Source organism: Gambusia affinis, linkage group LG16 (genome assembly GCF_019740435.1).
Source record: "Gambusia affinis linkage group LG16, SWU_Gaff_1.0, whole genome shotgun sequence".
NCBI classification, from domain to species: Eukaryota; Metazoa; Chordata; class Actinopteri; order Cyprinodontiformes; family Poeciliidae; genus Gambusia; species Gambusia affinis.
This window is the reverse complement of record NC_057883.1, coordinates 15,605,539-15,624,686: the sequence shown is the minus strand read 5'-3', so window position 1 is coordinate 15,624,686 and position 19,148 is coordinate 15,605,539. Positions and strand designations below refer to the sequence as shown.

Sequence of the window (19,148 nt, the reverse complement as noted above, 5' to 3'; positions counted from 1 at the left end):
TTTGTATCAGAAATCTATTTTTATTTTGAAAGTCATATTCATAGACCACACAAACACATAATCCTGTTTCCAATTGAAACTATCTAAACCAATTAAATATGTTTTAGAATATTCAGTCCAGAGCAGAATAATCAATATCCACTAGAATGTCTTATTCCAGTGTATATCAATATAATTCAAAAAGGCAATTTCATATAGTCTACAGTGCCCATGATTTTGGCATATAAAGGGGCAGTATTATGTATTTTCCAGAGACATATTGACATTTTATAGCACAATCAAATAACTGTTAAAAATGCTGTATTACACACCTTAAAAGTAATTTGATTTTACAATTTAATGCCTTGAAATTGGGCTTCTATCTCTTTAAGAAGCTTCTGCTCTTTCCGACTTCAGTGAATCATGACATCGTTCTTAGGAGCATTGCACTGTCAAGTGTTCCATACATAGGGCTCAGCAGATGCATGGTTCCACCAGGTGTTTGCTAATTGCTGCTGCTGCTAGTCTGAAGGAAATGAGTAGGGAAGTCGCAAGAGAGAGGAGTTCTGCGAGGCAAAAGCTTGAGGAGAAGCTGCACTTGGTGAGACAAAGCGTTTTTTACACCCAAATGCCATGGGAAATTAAAGGATTTCACAAACATGAGTGGAGAATCAAAGCAACATTCCAGGTATATTTTTGATGAGGGACTGACATTATCACATGTACAACTGAAAAAAAAAAGAATTACTTAATACTGCCCCTTTAAAAGTTGATGTGGCATTTTGAGGACACTTTACATTAACAAAACCATATAAACCTAGAGCAAATGGTCGTAGAACAGATAAAAAAAATCCCCTTGCCAGATGTAGCATAATGCAAACACCCAATGCAATGCAGCAAGTCTAAGCAAATATCCAATAATATTACTTTTGAATATACTCGACTTCTGCAGCTTAACGTATATTTCTTAATATTTTAAAAATACATCTTGGTTTCAATATAACTTGCTTGCTCTGTTGTCATTGTTGTTTGACTTTTGTCACACTGCATTTCCATTTCAGACAGTAAGGCCTTTGTGAAGGCAACAATTCCAGTGCTTTCTTCCATTGATAAAGAAGAAAAGCTTTTTGTGTGCCCTGACAAATCTCTGCTGCACTGACGTTTCCCACGTTTGCAGACTTGCACTCTGAGACTACTGCAAACTAATTTGTCCATTTAAGTTTTAATGGATCCAACAAATAAGTCAGTTTCATCAAATTAAACAAAAACTCTGCTGTGCGTGTGTGACAGGTGCAGAGCTTGAGGAAACAGCTTATTTGTATTTTATTCCCCAAACAGAGAGCATAAGACATGTTTTACAAAACTGATTTAAAAAATACACCCTTTTCTACCCCAAACAAGATAAAAAAAAAATAGTAAATTGAAACAAATCTATGGAAAACAACATGATGGAAGACTGTTGCGACACAGCATGATTAGATCACGCCCATATATATAACCAAATTGCTTTTCATACTCTTAAAAGTCTTGATCTCAAACATAAATTATCAGAAGTGGAATACAAAAGCAGTGTAAGTTCAGCAGATTGGAATCTTGTAAATGCTTTTCAGTTTTTATGGGGTTTTCTACAAACCCCAGACTGATTCTCTGCAATGTCATTAACTGGTGCCAGCTTGTTCCCAAAATTCCAGTCCACAGGATTTAGCAGCTGCATGGTCTTCTTGTGCGTCCAGATGGGGTTGATGATAAATGTGAGCAGTGCGAGCCCAGAGAAGAAGATCAGCCTTTGGGTCAGCGCCACGTGGGTGTTTATCCCCTCCCAGTGGGTCAGAGTCACCCACCACATGTAATAAGTGAGCACCATTCGGCAGTGGAACATGTGGATCATCACCCACTGGTTGGCTCTCCAGAACAGAGTGCGAGCCCAGCCAGCCTTTCACATGAGGAGAAAAGAAACAGAAAGTTTTAGGCAGAACTTCCTTTTTTAACACGACTGAATTTTATCTATCTAGAATCACATGTCCCAGAAGGCCTAACGAGAACTGAAACGTAGTGACAGAACGAGAAGTTTTAAAATTAGATGACAAAGGAACAGCAACCAACCATGTGATATAAAAGAAAAACAAAAAAACATTTAATATGTGGCTGGCTTGAGTCAGACTGAGGTCTTGAAGAGTAAACGGAACATTTACTCTTTAAAAATGTTTAACAAGATGCGACAGAAAGTGTCAAGTTGATCTGAGCTTTTTCCACTTGTAAAACAACACAGCACCTTTCCCATAATGTTTCTGTGTACTGACAGGCAGCTGGCTTTAAAACTGCATTTGGCAAACCACTGCAGCAGCTAGATGGAAGCTACTCAGCTAATATCAATACCTGTGTATAAAAATGGTTAGAGTTTTTAATAACACAAATATACCTACAAAATCATTCATTATTTTTTGTTTCATGCTTTAGTTTATATATATATATATATAAACACTATTCCCTGTTGGTTGCAAGGTTTAGATTCCTGCATTATCCAAAATTTTCACTTTTTAAAACATTGTAGTTTAATGTTGTTGAACCATGAGAATCTCATAATCACCCCTGCGTAAGCAGTAAGTTAATATGGCTTGAGTAAAGAAATCTTTTGTGATCTTTTGTGAGAAAAGAAATCTTTTGTGATGTGTACTTTGACTTAACACAGAGAAAACAATAAAGCTTTTACCTTCAGCAACATCCAGGAGATGCAGGTAAAAGGTGTACTCATCTCCAGGAGGAGAGTAACCATTGCCAGGAAGTGTCCTTGAGAATCAAACACCACAGCACCTGCAAATCCTGACAGGGCGAAGAAATGGTGTGTGGCCAAGGGCAAGTCGAATGACCGGAACACGACACTAGATGAATGTAGTGCCACATTCTCAAACACAAAAAAGCCGGTAGCTGTGAGGACATGAAACCATGACCAGTCTTCCTGGCCAATCACTTTGTCTTTGCTTAACGCGGACTCCTCAGTCAGAGCCCGGAGTCCTGCCACAGAACTCTGAATGCCAAACGCTGCCCGAGTGGCTGCAAGGTTCCAGAAGACCTTCTCTTTGGCTGGGAGAGCATTGTAAGTGTGGCACAGAGCTCGTGACAGGAGATGGGAGAGGAGAAATACAGCCGTGTAGAACCCAAAGCCAAGGCTGATGAGCTGAAGGCGATAGTCCCAGGAAAAGCACTCTGGGCTGGGTTGGGGTAGAGAAGTGGTCTGCTGTTCAGTGGGCATGGTGATGGAGGGAGGAAGCCAATTAGGTGGAGAAGATCACCTCCAGGTGGGAGCATCAATCGGCAAAGGCATACTGTGTGGTACCTGCAAAACAGTAAAACAAACAAACAAAACTGCTAAAGTAGGTAGAGTCATTCTCAAATACATTCTGCTATGCATTACATATCATCTGCTGAGATGTAATAGACTGAAAACTTATAAGGCATAAGCACTTGAATACATGACTATTTCAAAACGAGAACACATATTACTCTGAATGTCAAACCACAACTTTGCTAATAGCTGATGACTTAAATCTGAGGAACACTAAAGGCAGAACTGTGCTTTTAGGTGTAGCACAAAACCAAGACTGAATAGTTTAAAACTTGACAAACGTGAGAAACCACAATACACAGTCCAATCAGAAGGTTTTTATGTGCCACCATAATGAGAACCAAGGCTTTCACGCTACAGTAAAAATAGTTAATAGTTAAGATTAAATTAATTGAGAAAAATAATTCTTTAGTCAATCAGATCTGGTACCTATATAGTCAAAAACCTGGCACATACTTCCTGCTCCTGTTTGTTACGTTACCGTTTTAATTCCTCCCTATGGTTCTAGCAATGAAATGCTGCAAAACGCTTCAACACACCGTTTTTATATTTAATTATCTAAAACGCATAGTAATAAAATGCTTCTTGCGTAAAGTTACCAGCTAAATTTAAAAACAAAATGTTATCTCTGCTAACTGACATGATGAGTTAGACTAAATTTTTACTCATAATGACACGAATAAGCAAGCAACCGCGCAAGCAGAACAATCTGGTAATATAAGTGAATTTTACTCACCATTATGTCTTTGTAACATATATCGTATATCTCTGTATCATCCGACTACAACAGGAAGTCTCGCATCATAAGACTCCAATTTGGTCACATGACACCCAAACCGGAAGTCACGCCTCCGAAATACGTCATTGCTACTAAAATAGATGTGTTTAATAAAGAAAGGCAAATTAAATACTCGATAAAATTAATATATGTGGATTTAGCGTTAGGATACAGAATAAGCCGATTTGTAAACCTGTCATGGTTCATTTACCTGCATCCCAGTATTTTCTATCTGCCAGGCTGCTGTTGTCCAACAGGGGGCGGCATACTGCCTTCATCTATGGTTTGCGGACATGGAAAATAGGTTTCACTCCTCACTTCATTTTTCACAATTAACAAGTCGGATAAATATTTATGTATGTCATAATTTAAATAGAATTTGTATAATACATAAAATAGTAATTCTACAAATACTTATTCACAAATATCCACTTCCAAATTAGAAATGGCAACAATATTTTAATTCAAAATAATTGTCAAAATCTATTAAATTTGTTTACTGTGCTACGGTCCATCTCTTGATTATTCAAACGGACAATAAATTAGTTAAATAAAATGCATATTTACATTGTTGAATTTTTAACATATATTCTCCTTTTGTATATAAAGTATACATATGTTGCTAAATGTTTTAATAATGTAATTTATTATTAAATTTTTAAAATATTTAAACATATATAGTTATCTATAATTTCTGCTATTTGTATCACAATAATACCAATAACATTTCCATTTACAAGGTAGAGAGAAATCCTTTTTGTCGCCATCTTGCATTCACAATAATTCTGTTTGAAAATATGATCACTTGTCTTGGGGGGAATTGGTAGAGCTTTATTAAACTGTGTGGTTCACCGACACACATCTAACTTTAAGCACTGTCCAAACGTTTTCAGCATGGTTGTGGCTGGTGCCACGCAAATTTGATGTGTTTGTGGGATCATTATCCTGTTGGAACATCCAACTGTGCTGAAGTTTGAATTTTGGAGGAACTTCATCTTCCAGCAGTAAAGCTGCTCTGAACATACTACCAGAGTTATAATGAAATGGTCTAATTTAAGCTTAGGTTATGCATATGCTAGAATGGCCTAGTCAAATTCTATATCCAATTGAAAATATGTGGTAATACTTGAATTGTATTTTTCTCTGCCTAGTTTGAATGAGCTTTAATTATGTTTGCAGAGTAGAATTGGAAATAATTTCCATTTCTAAATATCATACAGGATCCTTGTTAAATGCTTTGAGGTTTGTAATTTCCACAAGAAATGTGGAAAATTGTATGTGTATTTATGTAAAGTACTGTTTACCAAAAGTAGTGGGAAAACACCTTAAATTAGTCACACATTAATGAGTTTACACTTACACAAACAGAAGTGAATAGTGAAATAAACAGACAAAACTCAGAAGAAATTTTCCAAATCTTTTCTACAAAAATTTAATTCCAATATTATTTACAATGGATGATCCCTAAGCAACGACCAAACTGGAAAGAGGGGAAAATTTTCAAGTTGCTCAGTTTGGACAGAAGAAAGGTGGATGCATATGTTTAACGGAAATCATACAAAGTAAAAAGCTAAAAATGCAATATGTTGCACAGATGTCACCCACACTGGGAAATGCACGTGTGAAATGCTTCTAAATAATCAGAAAACATCAATGGGACAGTGCTGTAATCCTGAACGAAATAAATAAATACATTCAAAATATGTCTTTTGCATGCCATCATATCAAGTTATAAAATAAGCAAAACAGAAAATATAAACAAAGCAGAAAATAGTTGTGTTCCAATGAAGAATATGTTATATATTAATATCTATATCTATATATAATATATATATTCTTTACAAATAATGAATATTTGGCATTATATTCATTCTTACAATAGATATGATATACAAGAGATGAAAATAGTTTTAGCTAAACAACTACCTATTTTACTTTATCTAGTAATCATAGAGTTATCTCACATTCCAAGTTAAAGGAAGTGTTTCATTAGTCTCAGTGATGCTCTTTCAGCAGCGTAGTTACAAAAAATGTCCTCTTGAAGAATTTCTTGTTATAGGTTCTAGAGTTAAAACATAGACAGTCCCCTTAGATGTGAGGCCACAGAATGCTAAAATACAGGCATACACTTTAAATATTAAATGAGGAAGCTGTTCCCCTCTTTGATTTATTAAAAACCTATTAAAAGTGATGCAAGAAATGATTTTACAGTATGCCGAATAAGTCAACATGGATGGCACTTGCAGTTAATAGCTTGGCATTTTTTTTGTCCTTGTCATTTTTGTAAAGTTTGAGCAGAATAAAATAATAATTAAAAAAAAGCAGACAAAACCTGGAGCTGCATTTTTAATCAAAGGATCATCCAGGGCACACATTATGAAGATCTGAATCTATGTCATCAAAGACGACCCAGCATAGAAAACCCTTCAAAAGGAGCTTCAAGGAGTACAGAGTCCGTTTGTAGGAGGTAGCCTTGGAACTCCTCATGAAAGAGTCTATTACTAATGAAAAGGGTGAAGAAAAACATGTTTTATGGAAGAAAAATGTTTCACTCTTACGAGACAAACTTGACCCTGCTGCTGCTGCAATCTTTATGCATGGGTTGGGAAAAGACTTAGAATTTTAAAGATTATTTTTTCTAAAGGTATATACAGTCATGTAGAAAAATTAGGGTACCCTCTGAAAGCCTGTGTGTTTGCTAGTATCTTTGGACATAAGAATACTTGATATCAATACCCAGTAAAAGATATCTCAAGTTGTAAGCAAATAAAGCTGAAAATAATTCTGTAAAATATACATAAAATAAAAAGTTGGACACCTCTATGCTTACTCCATTTTTCAGTGGATAAAATTCCACATATAATACCATATTGTTATCATCAGAAAATTGCTACTCTGGATTTTGAACAAGATCTGCTCCTCTTAAATGTAAGATTTTTAGTTTGATGTGCTCCTGACTGCTGGAGTTGTCTAAGAACTGCAGAAAGAAGATTGTGGCAGTTTATGAGTCTGGTGAAGGATTCCTAGAGGTCTCAAAGGAATTTGAAACCAGCAGTTCAAGTGTATGTAATATAATCTGTAAGTTGAAAACTTACAAAACAATTCCCATCATGCCCAGGTAAGCAGGTTCATCCTGACAGCTGAACACAAGATGCTAAGAGAAATTTCTGACCCTCCTTAATTTACTAGCACCAGACCTACAACAGGGTGTTACTGTTGATATCAAAGTGCATACCTGTACAACAACAAACAGACTGTGCAACTTGTTCTTTCATAGGATATGTGCAAAATGGAAACCTTTGCTTTTTAAGACAAAGTGTTGCCAAAGAGAACATATACAACTTCTGGAATAATGTTCTTTGGCTAAACGAGCCAAAAACTGAATATTTATGTCCAGGAAAGGACCTTACACTAACTATGGAGTATGGAAATGGGAGGATGCTTTCCGGCATCAGGATCTGGCCAGCTCATTTCTATAGAATCCACCATGAATTTCCTGGTGTGTCAGAGGATATCTGAAGAAATTGTGTGTTCATATATCAAAAAAATAAAACAGAATTGTACCCTGTAACATGACATTGACCCAAAACATGTAAATGCACAGAGGACTGCCTAAAAACTAAGAAATGCGACAAGAAGCATTTTACTGAAGTTATTTTAGCCAAACTGGGTGACACTAGTTAAGATTTTGCATGTTTTAAAGTCTTCCTCAGAATATACATACAATATTTTTTGATAATGCTTGGTTAATGAGTATTACAAAGTTAATTTTTAATATTTGCTTGTGAATAACTCACTTTTTCCATATCAGGAGGTATATTAAAACAAAACTATACATTGATATTTGGCATTTTTTTCAAGAAGAATTTAATATTTTATAGGGCGCTCAAATTTCTTAACATGATTGTGCATATTTTTTTTTAATACGCATATGGTGAAGCAGGCCTACTTCTACTGCTCAAATCTGTTTGAATCCTTTTTAATTCCTTGTGAGTTTCGGCACTGATCTTGCATTGCTACTTAGTGCTATTCATTCATGGACATTACTAGACAAATGGTTTTGTTGAAATTAGTGCTACTTGGAGGAGCAGGAAGCCATATTTTAAACTGAACCAACGTAATGAATATGCAAGACTTCTACTTAGTTCTGCTTGTTTTGCATAATTGAGATAGTTCACAGTCACTTCATTGACAGCCTTCAACAAAGTCAGCCTGGGAGAAACCGACAAAGGCCAATGCATGTTGTGCTGATGCTTAAAGTTGTACAGTGTGGGCTGCTATTCAGCAACACATTTATCAACACAAGCTCTGAAGGGCCTTGGAGGGTATTTGCTTGATCTCACCAAGGACCCAAAATCTTACATAAGCTGCTTTGCTTAGTCAAAGTCAGGCAGAAAATTACCCAGTGCAGCGCCTTGCCATTCTCACTGAACAGCCTTGAAGCTACACACAGCGTACAGCACCAGCAGTTTGGGGCTCAGTGCAAGAGCGCCGGTCTCCTTTAAGCCAGCATATGTCAGGCCGAGTCTGTCTAAAATGTCTAGCTGCCTACCACTCTGGCAACAGCAGAGAATGAGTCATCTCTGCCGACGGTTTGGCATCAAACACACAGGCAATAATTGGAAATCCAGTGTTATACTGTTAAAGGTTCCTTAAATTGTGACATAAATGGCAGAACTATGTATGTACTCACTCTCATACTTATCACCCTTACAGATTTCCTATGCATCAGACTTTGTGTCACACAGATATTTCAGATTAAACAAACTTCAGTTTCAAAGATAACCAGACTAAAGACAAAAAGACTCTTTCAAAAATTGATTTCAATTAGTAAGGGAGCAAACAAACTCCAAACCAACCTGGCTCCATGTGAAAAAGTAGTTAAACTGACCACAACTGACATTAACACTCTGCAGTAACTGGCAAACAATATTTTACATCACTGTAGAGGAACCTGAGTCCACTCTTCTTTGGAGACTTCTTTGCCACGTTACAGATTTTTTGAGAATGTTGTACCCGTTTAAGGTGATACCACAGCCGTAATGTCAGGCATGTAGTCCAGAATTTGTCATATTGGCTCAGATTCCCAATCAAAGCATTTAATGATCAGTGTCAGGAGAACTAAACTTAGTTTCTGTTTCCAGAGGGAGAAAAAGTTTAATCTAGGAATCTTTAAGTAATAGTTTTATTTTGGTTTCAACTTATTTCTGTTGCCTTGTTTCAAATTAGTATTTATCGTTCATGTTGACAATACTTTTTCTCAGCTCAATTTAGAGTGGAAGAAATGCATTCAAATTCTACATTTATTCTACCCCATACAATTACGTTTAATGTTTGAATTTTTGTGACAGTTATTGAGAAAATATCCAATTAGAGATCAATTTGAACTTATATTCAACTCTTGTCCATAAACTTTAGATACTACTGTCTAAGACTAACTCTCATTGCAAAATATTAGAAGAGTGGAATGTATTACGAGCATAATAGGTCAGCAGAGATCAAATCACGCCATCTCAATGATTTACAGAAGTTTAAATAAAACAAAACATGAAACTGTTAACAGCTTTAAAAGAGGTTTACCCACCAGAAATATCTAAAAATTGGTTATTTACCTTATCATTCCTTGTTCAAAACATAGACCTTTTAACTATTGTTAACATACACACAAAGCAAAATCTGCGCTGCCAATTTGAACATACTGTTACATAATTATGTAACATACTGAGACTCAATATGACAAAACAAACAAAAACAGACATCTTGTTAGAGAATACCCCAATCGAGCAAAAGTTGCACAATACAATATTATTTCTGACTAGATTTGTGTTGATTGGGAATGATTCCACCCTCAAATAGTTATTTTTTGTCATAGTGGGGAGGTGAAACAGCTTGTTGGAGCATTGTTTCAAACATTATCCTCATCATAGCCCATTTTACGCAAGATTTTAGCAATATACTTGTGAAGTTTCTACTATTTGAGACTAAATATTTGCATCCCCCGGGAAGTCCTTTGCCCCAGTTTTAGCTTGTTAATTCTGATCTTTTCTTTAGAGGGACTTTGTTATAATAATGCTTGGGGACATTATCACAGACATGGAGATTTTCAGTATATTTGAAACTCAAGAAGCAGTTCATAGCTTAAAGAAATATTGACATTTTGTTTATGTTTTGATGGTTACTTCTTATCAGTCCTCATTAGCTGTGGACTGAAGGCGGAACTTGAAAGTGTTTGGGAAATGATGAAAACTGAGCAGCAAAATCCTATGTGCCTCTGATCATTCAGATGTTTCGAAAGCAAACATGAGGGAGAAAAAAAGCATAACATTCCCACTCACAATTAAAAAAATACAACAGTATTATTATGAACTTGGTTATGTACATTTCCCTTGAAAATATTGAGAATTATATTAAGTGCATAAGTGCATTTGTCTACACATTTTAATCTAAGGAGTTACATAAACTTTCATAGTTTTTTTGTTTCTTCTCTACTGCATTGACATGATGAAATGTTGGCACAAGACTTGCAGGTTTACAGCTTCTAGTAAATGTCTGAAAGATGGTAACATGAATGTTGAATATTTAGAAACCGTTGTGAAAGGTGCACATTAAACAGCAGTGTTTCATCTACCACCAGGTCACTGAACTTGTGTGCATCTGAATAAAGTAAAATATGATTAAATGAGACATTTTTTCAAGACATTCACATCAAAAAGGGAAAAGGTATGTAACATAGATAAAATACAAACTCCACAAGGAGAGTAAGCCACAAAAAGTCTTTTCTTTAGTCAATCTTCCATTTATCAGAATAACATAAATGGAAAGTTGAGTGGAAGGAAAGCTGTGACTGAAAAAGGTACAGTCAAATATTTCACTATAATTAAATATATATTTTTTATTTCTCTTACATAGTATTCAAAACTGATTTTTGGATTTCATTAATACAAGCTATAATTACCAATTGGAATAATTGCTTTGTGAGTTTCACTTTTTGATTTGAATTATTGAAATAAATAAACTTTTCAATTATATTTAGATTTATTAAGATGCACATCTAAATATTTTATCATGACTAGACATGGTAAAAGGCTGCATTTGTCACATCTAACCAATCAAAAGCTTCGTAGGAATCGCCTGAAGCACCTTAAATAGGTAACCTGTACCATGTGCACATAGTTGAGGTATTTCAAGCATTGGCACTTTTTCAAACTCAACAAATTGGTGATATTTAGTCGTTGATTCAATCCTTTAAAGACTGCAGAAGCAAAGGTAATCTGTAGAGACTAAAAAATAGTGAACGCTTATAAACTTTGACCAATTTCATAGAACTCCAAATAAACACGTTGATGTTTAGCTCCAAGGTGTGGTTGCTGGTAAGGTTGTCAAAGCTGCACTTTTCTTCCTCTTAAAATGGCACTTTGCAAATGCTGAAAAACTACAGGTGTGTCCATCCAAGACATGAGAGAGATAGTAGATCTTGATCACCAACAAACCAACACAAAGATCCAACCAATCCATGTCAGATGTACGTTTTTGGCAATGGAAGTCGAGTCTCGGCACATCCTACAGTCCAGTGATGTTGGTGATGGGCACTGAGGATGGCTATCAGACCAGAGATGAATAAAGGAGGAGTTGAAAGAGAAGCAGTCTAGAAAAAAAGGCTAGTTTTAGAGTTGCTGGAGCACAGGAGCAGGGAAAGGTACAGATCCCTGATCCAACGTTTTCTCAAAGTCTAGTCTGAGCCTCTGGAATATAGATCTCAATGCTGTCCGCTCTCTCTGAGGCTGAATTCTGCCGGAAAGAGGCTGCACGTTTGGCTGCCATGAGCCGCCGGCGTGCCTCCTGCCGGTGCCTGTCAGGGAGGTCCAGGGATTTCTCTCTGGTCACTGCACTCTTCTGTCTTACTGTCTTCTTTGGTACGGGAGCTGGTGGCTGCAGGAAGATGGAGACAAAGGTCATAAGTCCCCTTCACACACACAACTTGCATGTGTGTTTTCCCTTTTGCTTCCACAAAAAAAAAAAAAAAAAAAATCACCAACCTGGACTCTGACTCCTTACCTTCTTTTCTGGGCTGTCAATTGGTCGCCAGTTGTTGTTCTTTATCTGCTGCAGCTGGTCAAACTTCATGTTGACGTCGTCAATGGAGAGCTGCAGCAGGTCCCAGAACCCAGCCAGGTCCTGAGAGGTGGGTCGAGGCATGGCGCTGGGGTCCTGGGGAGAAAATGCAGGATGCAGGAAACACTACTTACTGCATTTCAGCTCAGATCCACTAGGTGTCCTTATCAGACTTAAAAAAGTCAGAGTTTAGGGGGACTACCTCTGGCATATTGTCTTGGATGAGATATGAAACAATAAACTGTCTTTGTTACGTTGGTCCTATTAATCATTTGATTTTTCAGATGAAAAGAACACAGATTGAGAAACGCTCCACTGTCCCCCAAAGCTGGCCTGGTTCAGGATTTAGTGAATTATCAGTTCCTACTTAATATAGAAATTTGCTTTCTGCTTCTCCTTTCTTCACAATAACTCATCCATATTTTCCAAAGCAGTATAAGACAAAAATGATATGTAAAAGAGCAATAACTAATTTGGTGCTAAATCATACTGACAATGTACCTAAAAGGAATATCATCACAATCCACAGATTCTAAGAACTTTTTTCTGAAACGTAATCCTTGTGTTGTGAACTATCTTCATATCTGTTCAGATGATTCATCACAGCAGATATTTTATCACAAAAGAGCCTGAGGGAAAGCATGTGAGGAATCTCAGTCATGTATGAATCATGTAGGTAACAGCAGCGATGATGCAACCGATTTGATATGCTTTACTTGTGAGCCATGCTAGGAAATTATCTAAAAAGTATATTGACTCCTGAAATTGTTATTTACATTGTGAAAATACACTTTTTTAAAATCAATAGAGAAAATAATAACACATCAGTTCATATCTGCTCTGTCTTCTCAAAACCCCAGTTGGTCATGGCAGATGGCCGATTGTACTGAGTCAGGTTCTGCAGAAAGTTTCTTCCTGTCAAAGGGGAGTTTTTCCTCTTCACTGTCATTACAATCATGCTCAGAGGGATTGATATCAACGACACAATGCGAGTGATATTCTGCTGTTTGCATGTACTCATCCAGGGGGGGGTGAATGCTGCAAGGCAATGACTCAAATCTGATGGGCTCCCTTAGATACAAAATTTTTTAAATTTCTTTGAATAATTAATTTGGTTTTCCGTGTTGTTTGATAAATAAAATTAATTTCCATGTATGAGTGATTTCATTTAAAAACGTTTTTGCTAAAGACCCTCAAGACATTTATTGTGAATCAGCGCTATATACACAAACTGAATTGAAATGAGGTCATAACCTTTGGAGGCAGGTCTACCACATGATAAGATAGTTTATGCAAACCTTTTAATGTTTTTTTTTTTGAAAATACTAATATATTATAGTATACTTAATGAGCAAAAACATGAAAAGGTCTGTCTACCAATTATACCTCTACTTTGTATGCAAAATATCTGGTCTCAGATTTATTCAACAAGGCTATACAGTGAACCCTTGTTTTTCGCGGGGGTTAGGTTCCAAAAAGAACCCGTGATAGGCGAAATCCGTAAAGTAGTTACCTTTATTGTTTACAATTATTATACAGCATAATTCAATACTCTACATCAAAACCAAAGAACAAAAACTGTTTTCAGGTCTAAGAATATTTTTTAACAAATAGAACACGTTCTTACAAATAACTACAGTAAAATAATCATTTTAGTCATCAATACAAAGTACAGTAGGACAAATTGGGACAAATTGTGACTCGCGTATTTCACCGTTCCTCTGACTGTGACGCTGCAGCCTCGCTCCGCTCTCTAGTATTTTTTTCTTCTGAAGCCGGTGGTGCAGGTGTGTTTTTTTGAGAGAAGAACATAGTTATCGGTAGTTGTTGTCACTCTTTTTTCTTCTGGGCAAAAATATTTGCCAAAATTTGCCAAGCTGTATTACGTACAGTACAGACCAAAAGTTTGGACACAACTGTGTCAACACCTTCTAACTGAATTCAATTATAAGATGTGTCCAAACTTTTGGTCTGTACTGTATATTTAAATACCGTAATGTTATTGGCACACAGGTAGAGAAGAAGCGCGGAGGCTGTTTAACCAATCAGGACGCAGAACACAATGCACTGTGGAAAAAAAAAAACTGCACAAAAAACTCTGCGAAGCAGCGAGGTCGTGAAAGGTGAACCGCGTTATAGCGAGGGTTCACTGTATATGAAACACAAAAAAGATTTGATCTTTAAATCTACAGATCCAAGAGAACTTTCAGATTTTATATTTCTTACACCCATTTTTATGACAAATAGACATGGCAATTTGATAACCCAGAGATACCTTTTCTTGTGACGTTTAGATGATCAAGACTGCTGATTTTCTCTTTTTCATAAAATTCACAATTCTGTAGCAGAGCTTTGCATTCTTAAGATTTTCCAGTAACACGTTATCTGAAGGGCTGTGCATAAGCCTGAAATGACACTGTCATAAACATCACTGTCATTAACATGAAGAAATCTTCATAAATGTTTATGAACTGTCTCATGAAGTGTCATTTGGTAAATAGTGATTATTTTAATGCAAAGTTCCATTAAAACTTACATGAAGTGTTCATGCAAATGTCAACTTTGTATAAAAAGTGCCGTTATTTACCGAATGACACTTCATGACAATGGTTATAAACATTCATGTTCGTAATAGGTGTTTTTCCATGTTTCTGACAGTGTCACTGCAGTCTTATGCACACTTTTAAATAAAGTGTTACACATTTTCCTTTGTCGGCCCTTTTAAATAAATTTTTTCTCTATTTTTCTTTTTCTATTGTGCTTTGAAAAAGTATTTGGCTCCTGACATATTTTCTATGTTTTTACTGTTTTGTCACACTTGCTTGTTTCAGATCATCAATCACCATTTCAACATCAGTCAGCGACAGACTGTGTAAATACTAAATGTTGTTTTCAAATGATGACTTCATTTATTAAATGAAAAGGAATCCAAAAAACCTATGCAAAAAAGAAATTGCCCCACTTGTTAAATCATGAATAAATTGAGCCTGATTACTGCCAGACATGTAAAATCAAAAAAAAATAATTAAATAGAACCTTTTTGACAGCATGAAATGAGGAGAAACAAGGTCAGAGAGATCTATCAACCTGGAAAAGGCTGTAAAGCCAATTTTAAGGCTTTGAGACTCTGGCAAATGACAGTGAGAGGCAATGAATGCTCTGAGGTAAAACGCACTGCTGATCAAAAAGAGCACACATGTCCTTTCTCACACTTGACAAAAAACATCTTTATGATCCCAAAGAAGACAAAAGAATACCTTTTTGGTGGGTGTGCTCACCAATTCATTTTTTGTAAATAACGGAAAACCTCTGGTTGACTTGTCACATTCAGCCATCAGTTAACCTCAACCTCACTGGTAAAACAGAAAGACTGATGTAAACCTAGAACATTCCTGAACAGCTCAGAAAAGCTATATCAAGGGTTTGGCCTGGTCTTAGTCTTAACTAAAGGTCAGAGATGATTTTTGAAACCCCTCCAATGACGAAGAATTAAAGCAATTCTGCCAACGGAGACCAAAATTGAAATGACCAAAATTCCTCGACATCATACAAAAAACTCATTGCTTTCAAAGCAGAGCCAAGAGCTGTGAGCAGGGAATATAATCTACTACTCTTATCTTCAAATACAGACTGAAAGCCTGTGCAGGCCAGGTGCTTTATTATGCACATTAGATGCCAAGTTTAAAACATCTTAAGGTTTTCAGAGTTGTAAGATTTAACTTGAATTGGGAGTTTTAAGGGTTGGCTTTGAATATTAAGACATTCAGCTCCTACCAATGAAGCACTTAAAATATGCTGTCTGTCTTTGAAACATTTCAAATAAGACTCTCAGAAAGTTAATTGGGTAGTTCAAGAGGAACTGAATTAAAATTAGATTTCTTTTTAAGCCTCTAGTTTGTGGGGGATTTCATAGATGAAGTAAAAAGGCAGTGATTTTTATTGCATATAGATTTATGCGGTCAGATCCTTTTAACTAAAGTAAATTCTTCAGTAAACTTACATAACACTGTCTCTTTTAGCAGGAAAATTACTTGCATTTTCCTGTAAGGCTGCTTCAGACTATCTAATCCCCAGTTGCCATTCCTTCTGAATGAGTGTTTTCTGCTGCATGCTGCAAAAACATCAACTCTATCTCTCAAAACCCCAAACCAGCTTCATCTAAAAAGTTGCCTACCTGACTGTGTTCTATAAAACAACTTACAAAGAGCACAAGTATAGGGGAAGAATCTCCGATCTTGCGCACAGTACAGGCTGTGAAGCACACGTTCATTTCAAAGCTAAATTACTAATTACACACCCACCCATGTTCCTATTGCTGTGATTTCAAAATGCTCAAATAAATAAGATGGAATCCTGTTGATGGACAATGTTGCTTAAATCAATTTGTTCTATATTCAGGCAGTTGTTATATGGAGGTAAAGTACTAAATGTCTGAAATGGGGTGGGGATAAAGATTGTGAAGTTACATGACTGCCTCTAAAGACAGAATATGTTTGTTTTTTTTTTCAAATTGCAGTCCAGTCCTTTGTGATTCCTTAATTAAAGAATGTGAAGTGACTAATGCATTATGAAGAAAATTGCACAGTCAGATTCTCAAAAGTTCAATCTAGACTTCATTAATCAGTGCTACAAAACCAGTGTGACCCATTTAAAGCTTGTACACCTGCATGTCAAATGCTGCAATAGAAAAGTAAAAGGTTTTCTACAGAGAAATTAAAGAGTTTATATTTTAATTTTCACAACGTTTTCCTTTCAATTGTGTTCAGGCCTGTATCTCAAGATAGTTATTCTAATTTCAATGTCAAAACAAATTACCCTAACCCAGTGGTTCCCAAAGACTTTCTTCTGGTCCCCCCCTAGTGGTTCCCAAAGATGTTCTGGGCCCCACTATGATTACGTAGTGAAAAGAAAAAAAAAAAATCAACTGGGCATACACATCGTTCAACCAGACATAAACCTATACACGTATTTTGTTTTCAAACTCCACTGAAGTTTTGAAGCTCTAAATTGTGTTATGTGCTCTTTAAATTTTTAGCATGGCTCTGATTAAAAAAAAAAAAAAAAAGCCTGCAGAACTTAGTATAAATAGTTGACATCTCTAATACATAACCTTGTCTTACCAGATTTTGCTGACACAGCCAGTAAAATTGTTGGAATTTCTGAGACATGAGCAGCTGAGCACTTCCCACTGCACTTCGAATTTTACCTAAAACTGAAGAAGAGACACAGTGTGATATGTTTTCATCATAATCCCCTGAAGACCCTTGGTTCATGCTTGACATGTAAAGCATGGAATGCTTACGTTCCTCTGAGAGGTCATTCTCCTCAGCTTCTGCCTCCATCTCTTTACACCAGGCTTCCATCCTCTTGGTCTCCGTGTGGAGCAGCTGCATGAACCAGCTTCCATCTCTCCGGAGGGATGGAGACACCCTTCCTGACTCACCTGCCGAGGCTGCACTCTCCCGTGGGGATGGGGGCTCTAGCTGCCAGCTTGTCTCGCTGGTCGTCTCGCGTGGACTGGATGGTTCAGCGGTGGTGCGGTAATCGTCACGGTAGCTAAAGAGGCCTTGGGTACGGACAGTGCGCACTGCTCCATATTGCGTAGGTGTACTGGGTTCTGAATGGCGCTGAAAGCCCCCACCAAACTGCAGACCTTTATCTTCCATGGTGGGAAAGCCCTCCAACTCCAGGTCAGCTTGAACAGCTGCCGTCACACTGTTGGAGCGTTTGAACCTTCCCTGTCTGAAAAACAAAGCAGAAGATGAATGAAAATCAACAAAATTACATGTAATGGCAGTGAAAACAGGGCTAGCATTTATTATAGAGAGCTCAAACATCAAAGGCAGAATTTTTATAATAATGTAACAACCTAGGCACCATTAGCTCACCCTTTCTTGTCATCCTCCACCTGGATCCCAACAGAGTGGTACTCCCGTGAGCCTTTGCTTTCAGACTCTGAGTCCGTGGCTGCTTCCACCTTGGTTGAAGAAATGATACAAACCAACAGTGCTTCTCATTATGTGAGCTGCCATTCCCCTGTGCCTCCGGGTTTATTGGGTTGGGACTGGACCGAGCAACTTAACTGTACATGGCACGTCAGAAAGTAAACACTGTATGATTTATTAGAGGCTGCAAAGGCTAAAAGACTGCAGAGAGTTGCTACTATGGACTGTGGGTTTGTGCAGAATTTAATCGAAACAGGAAATGCTATATCAGACAGCAAAAAGTAAATTGCAGCTGCTGGTTTATGGTGGGCTGCTTCTAAATTTTCAGAAAAGTGGCTAAGTAATCACTACGAGTCATTTTCATCTTTTAGAGTTTGAATTTTATGAGGGCGTCACCTATAGCCTCTCTCTTTTCTCTAACCCTGACTGCTGTTTGCTTTTATTTTACTGAAACATTAAGTCCAACTTATTTTTCACCAGGTAACAAATGCTTTCTTCTGCAGTGAATGGGAGAGCGCAGGAAGCATTTCCTGATAACATTAGCAACCGGGAATCATGCATGCTCACACTTTAATTATCATAATCACTTAAGCATTTTGTGTTGTTACAACCATAAACTTCTGTGTGTTTTCAATAGACTGTAAGTAGGGGATAGAGCAACAAAATGTAATGTGATGTGGAAAGTCAAAGGATACAACCCTGATTAGATACATCATAAAACCACTTTTTCCTGCTATAATAGAATGAGTCTGTCAACAGAAATGTTTGAGTCTCCACAGATTCTCAATTGAACTTAGTTCCTGACTAGGCTATTACAACGCAAAAAATATGTCCTTCATCTAAACCATCTCATTGTTGTTCTAGGTGTGTGTTCAGTGCAGAGATATCATGGGATGCTTTTGTGATTAATGCTCACCACGCCTAGCCTGTCACTTTCGGTGCGAGACTATGCCTTTGGAGGTTTGTTGTTGTGTCATGTTGTTTCTATTTT

The 19,148-nt window shown here is 36.9% G+C and overlaps 2 protein-coding genes across 3 annotated transcripts in view; both read right to left on the bottom strand.

Moving 5' to 3' along the window:
- On the bottom strand, nt 1-4,176 carry cln8 (CLN8 transmembrane ER and ERGIC protein). Of its 2 annotated transcripts, none has more exons than XM_044142407.1 (3): nt 4,059-4,176; nt 2,690-3,313; nt 1-1,912 (listed from the first exon to the last, which is right to left on the bottom strand). In XM_044142407.1, the coding sequence occupies exons 2-3, from the start codon at nt 3,227-3,229 to the stop codon at nt 1,586-1,588; spliced, it is 867 nt and encodes a 288-aa protein (XP_043998342.1). In that variant the 5' UTR covers nt 3,230-3,313; nt 4,059-4,176; the 3' UTR covers nt 1-1,585. The 2 variants fall into 2 exon arrangements, with proteins under 2 accessions (XP_043998342.1, XP_043998343.1); XM_044142408.1 differs by lacking the exon at nt 4,059-4,176 and adding an exon at nt 3,804-3,974.
- A 5,439-nt stretch (nt 4,177-9,615) lies between these two features.
- Nucleotides 9,616-19,148, bottom strand: part of dlgap2a (discs, large (Drosophila) homolog-associated protein 2a) — a 158,327-nt gene continuing 148,794 nt past the window's right edge. The window contains exons 9-13 of the mRNA XM_044142496.1: nt 18,101-18,189; nt 17,515-17,954; nt 17,333-17,424; nt 12,156-12,308; nt 9,616-12,029 (exon numbers count right to left, since the gene is read on the bottom strand). Of these exons, the coding sequence (XP_043998431.1) occupies nt 11,823-12,029; nt 12,156-12,308; nt 17,333-17,424; nt 17,515-17,954; nt 18,101-18,189 (981 nt within the window). The 3' untranslated portion in view covers nt 9,616-11,822. The remainder of the gene's footprint in view (nt 12,030-12,155; nt 12,309-17,332; nt 17,425-17,514; nt 17,955-18,100; nt 18,190-19,148) is intronic.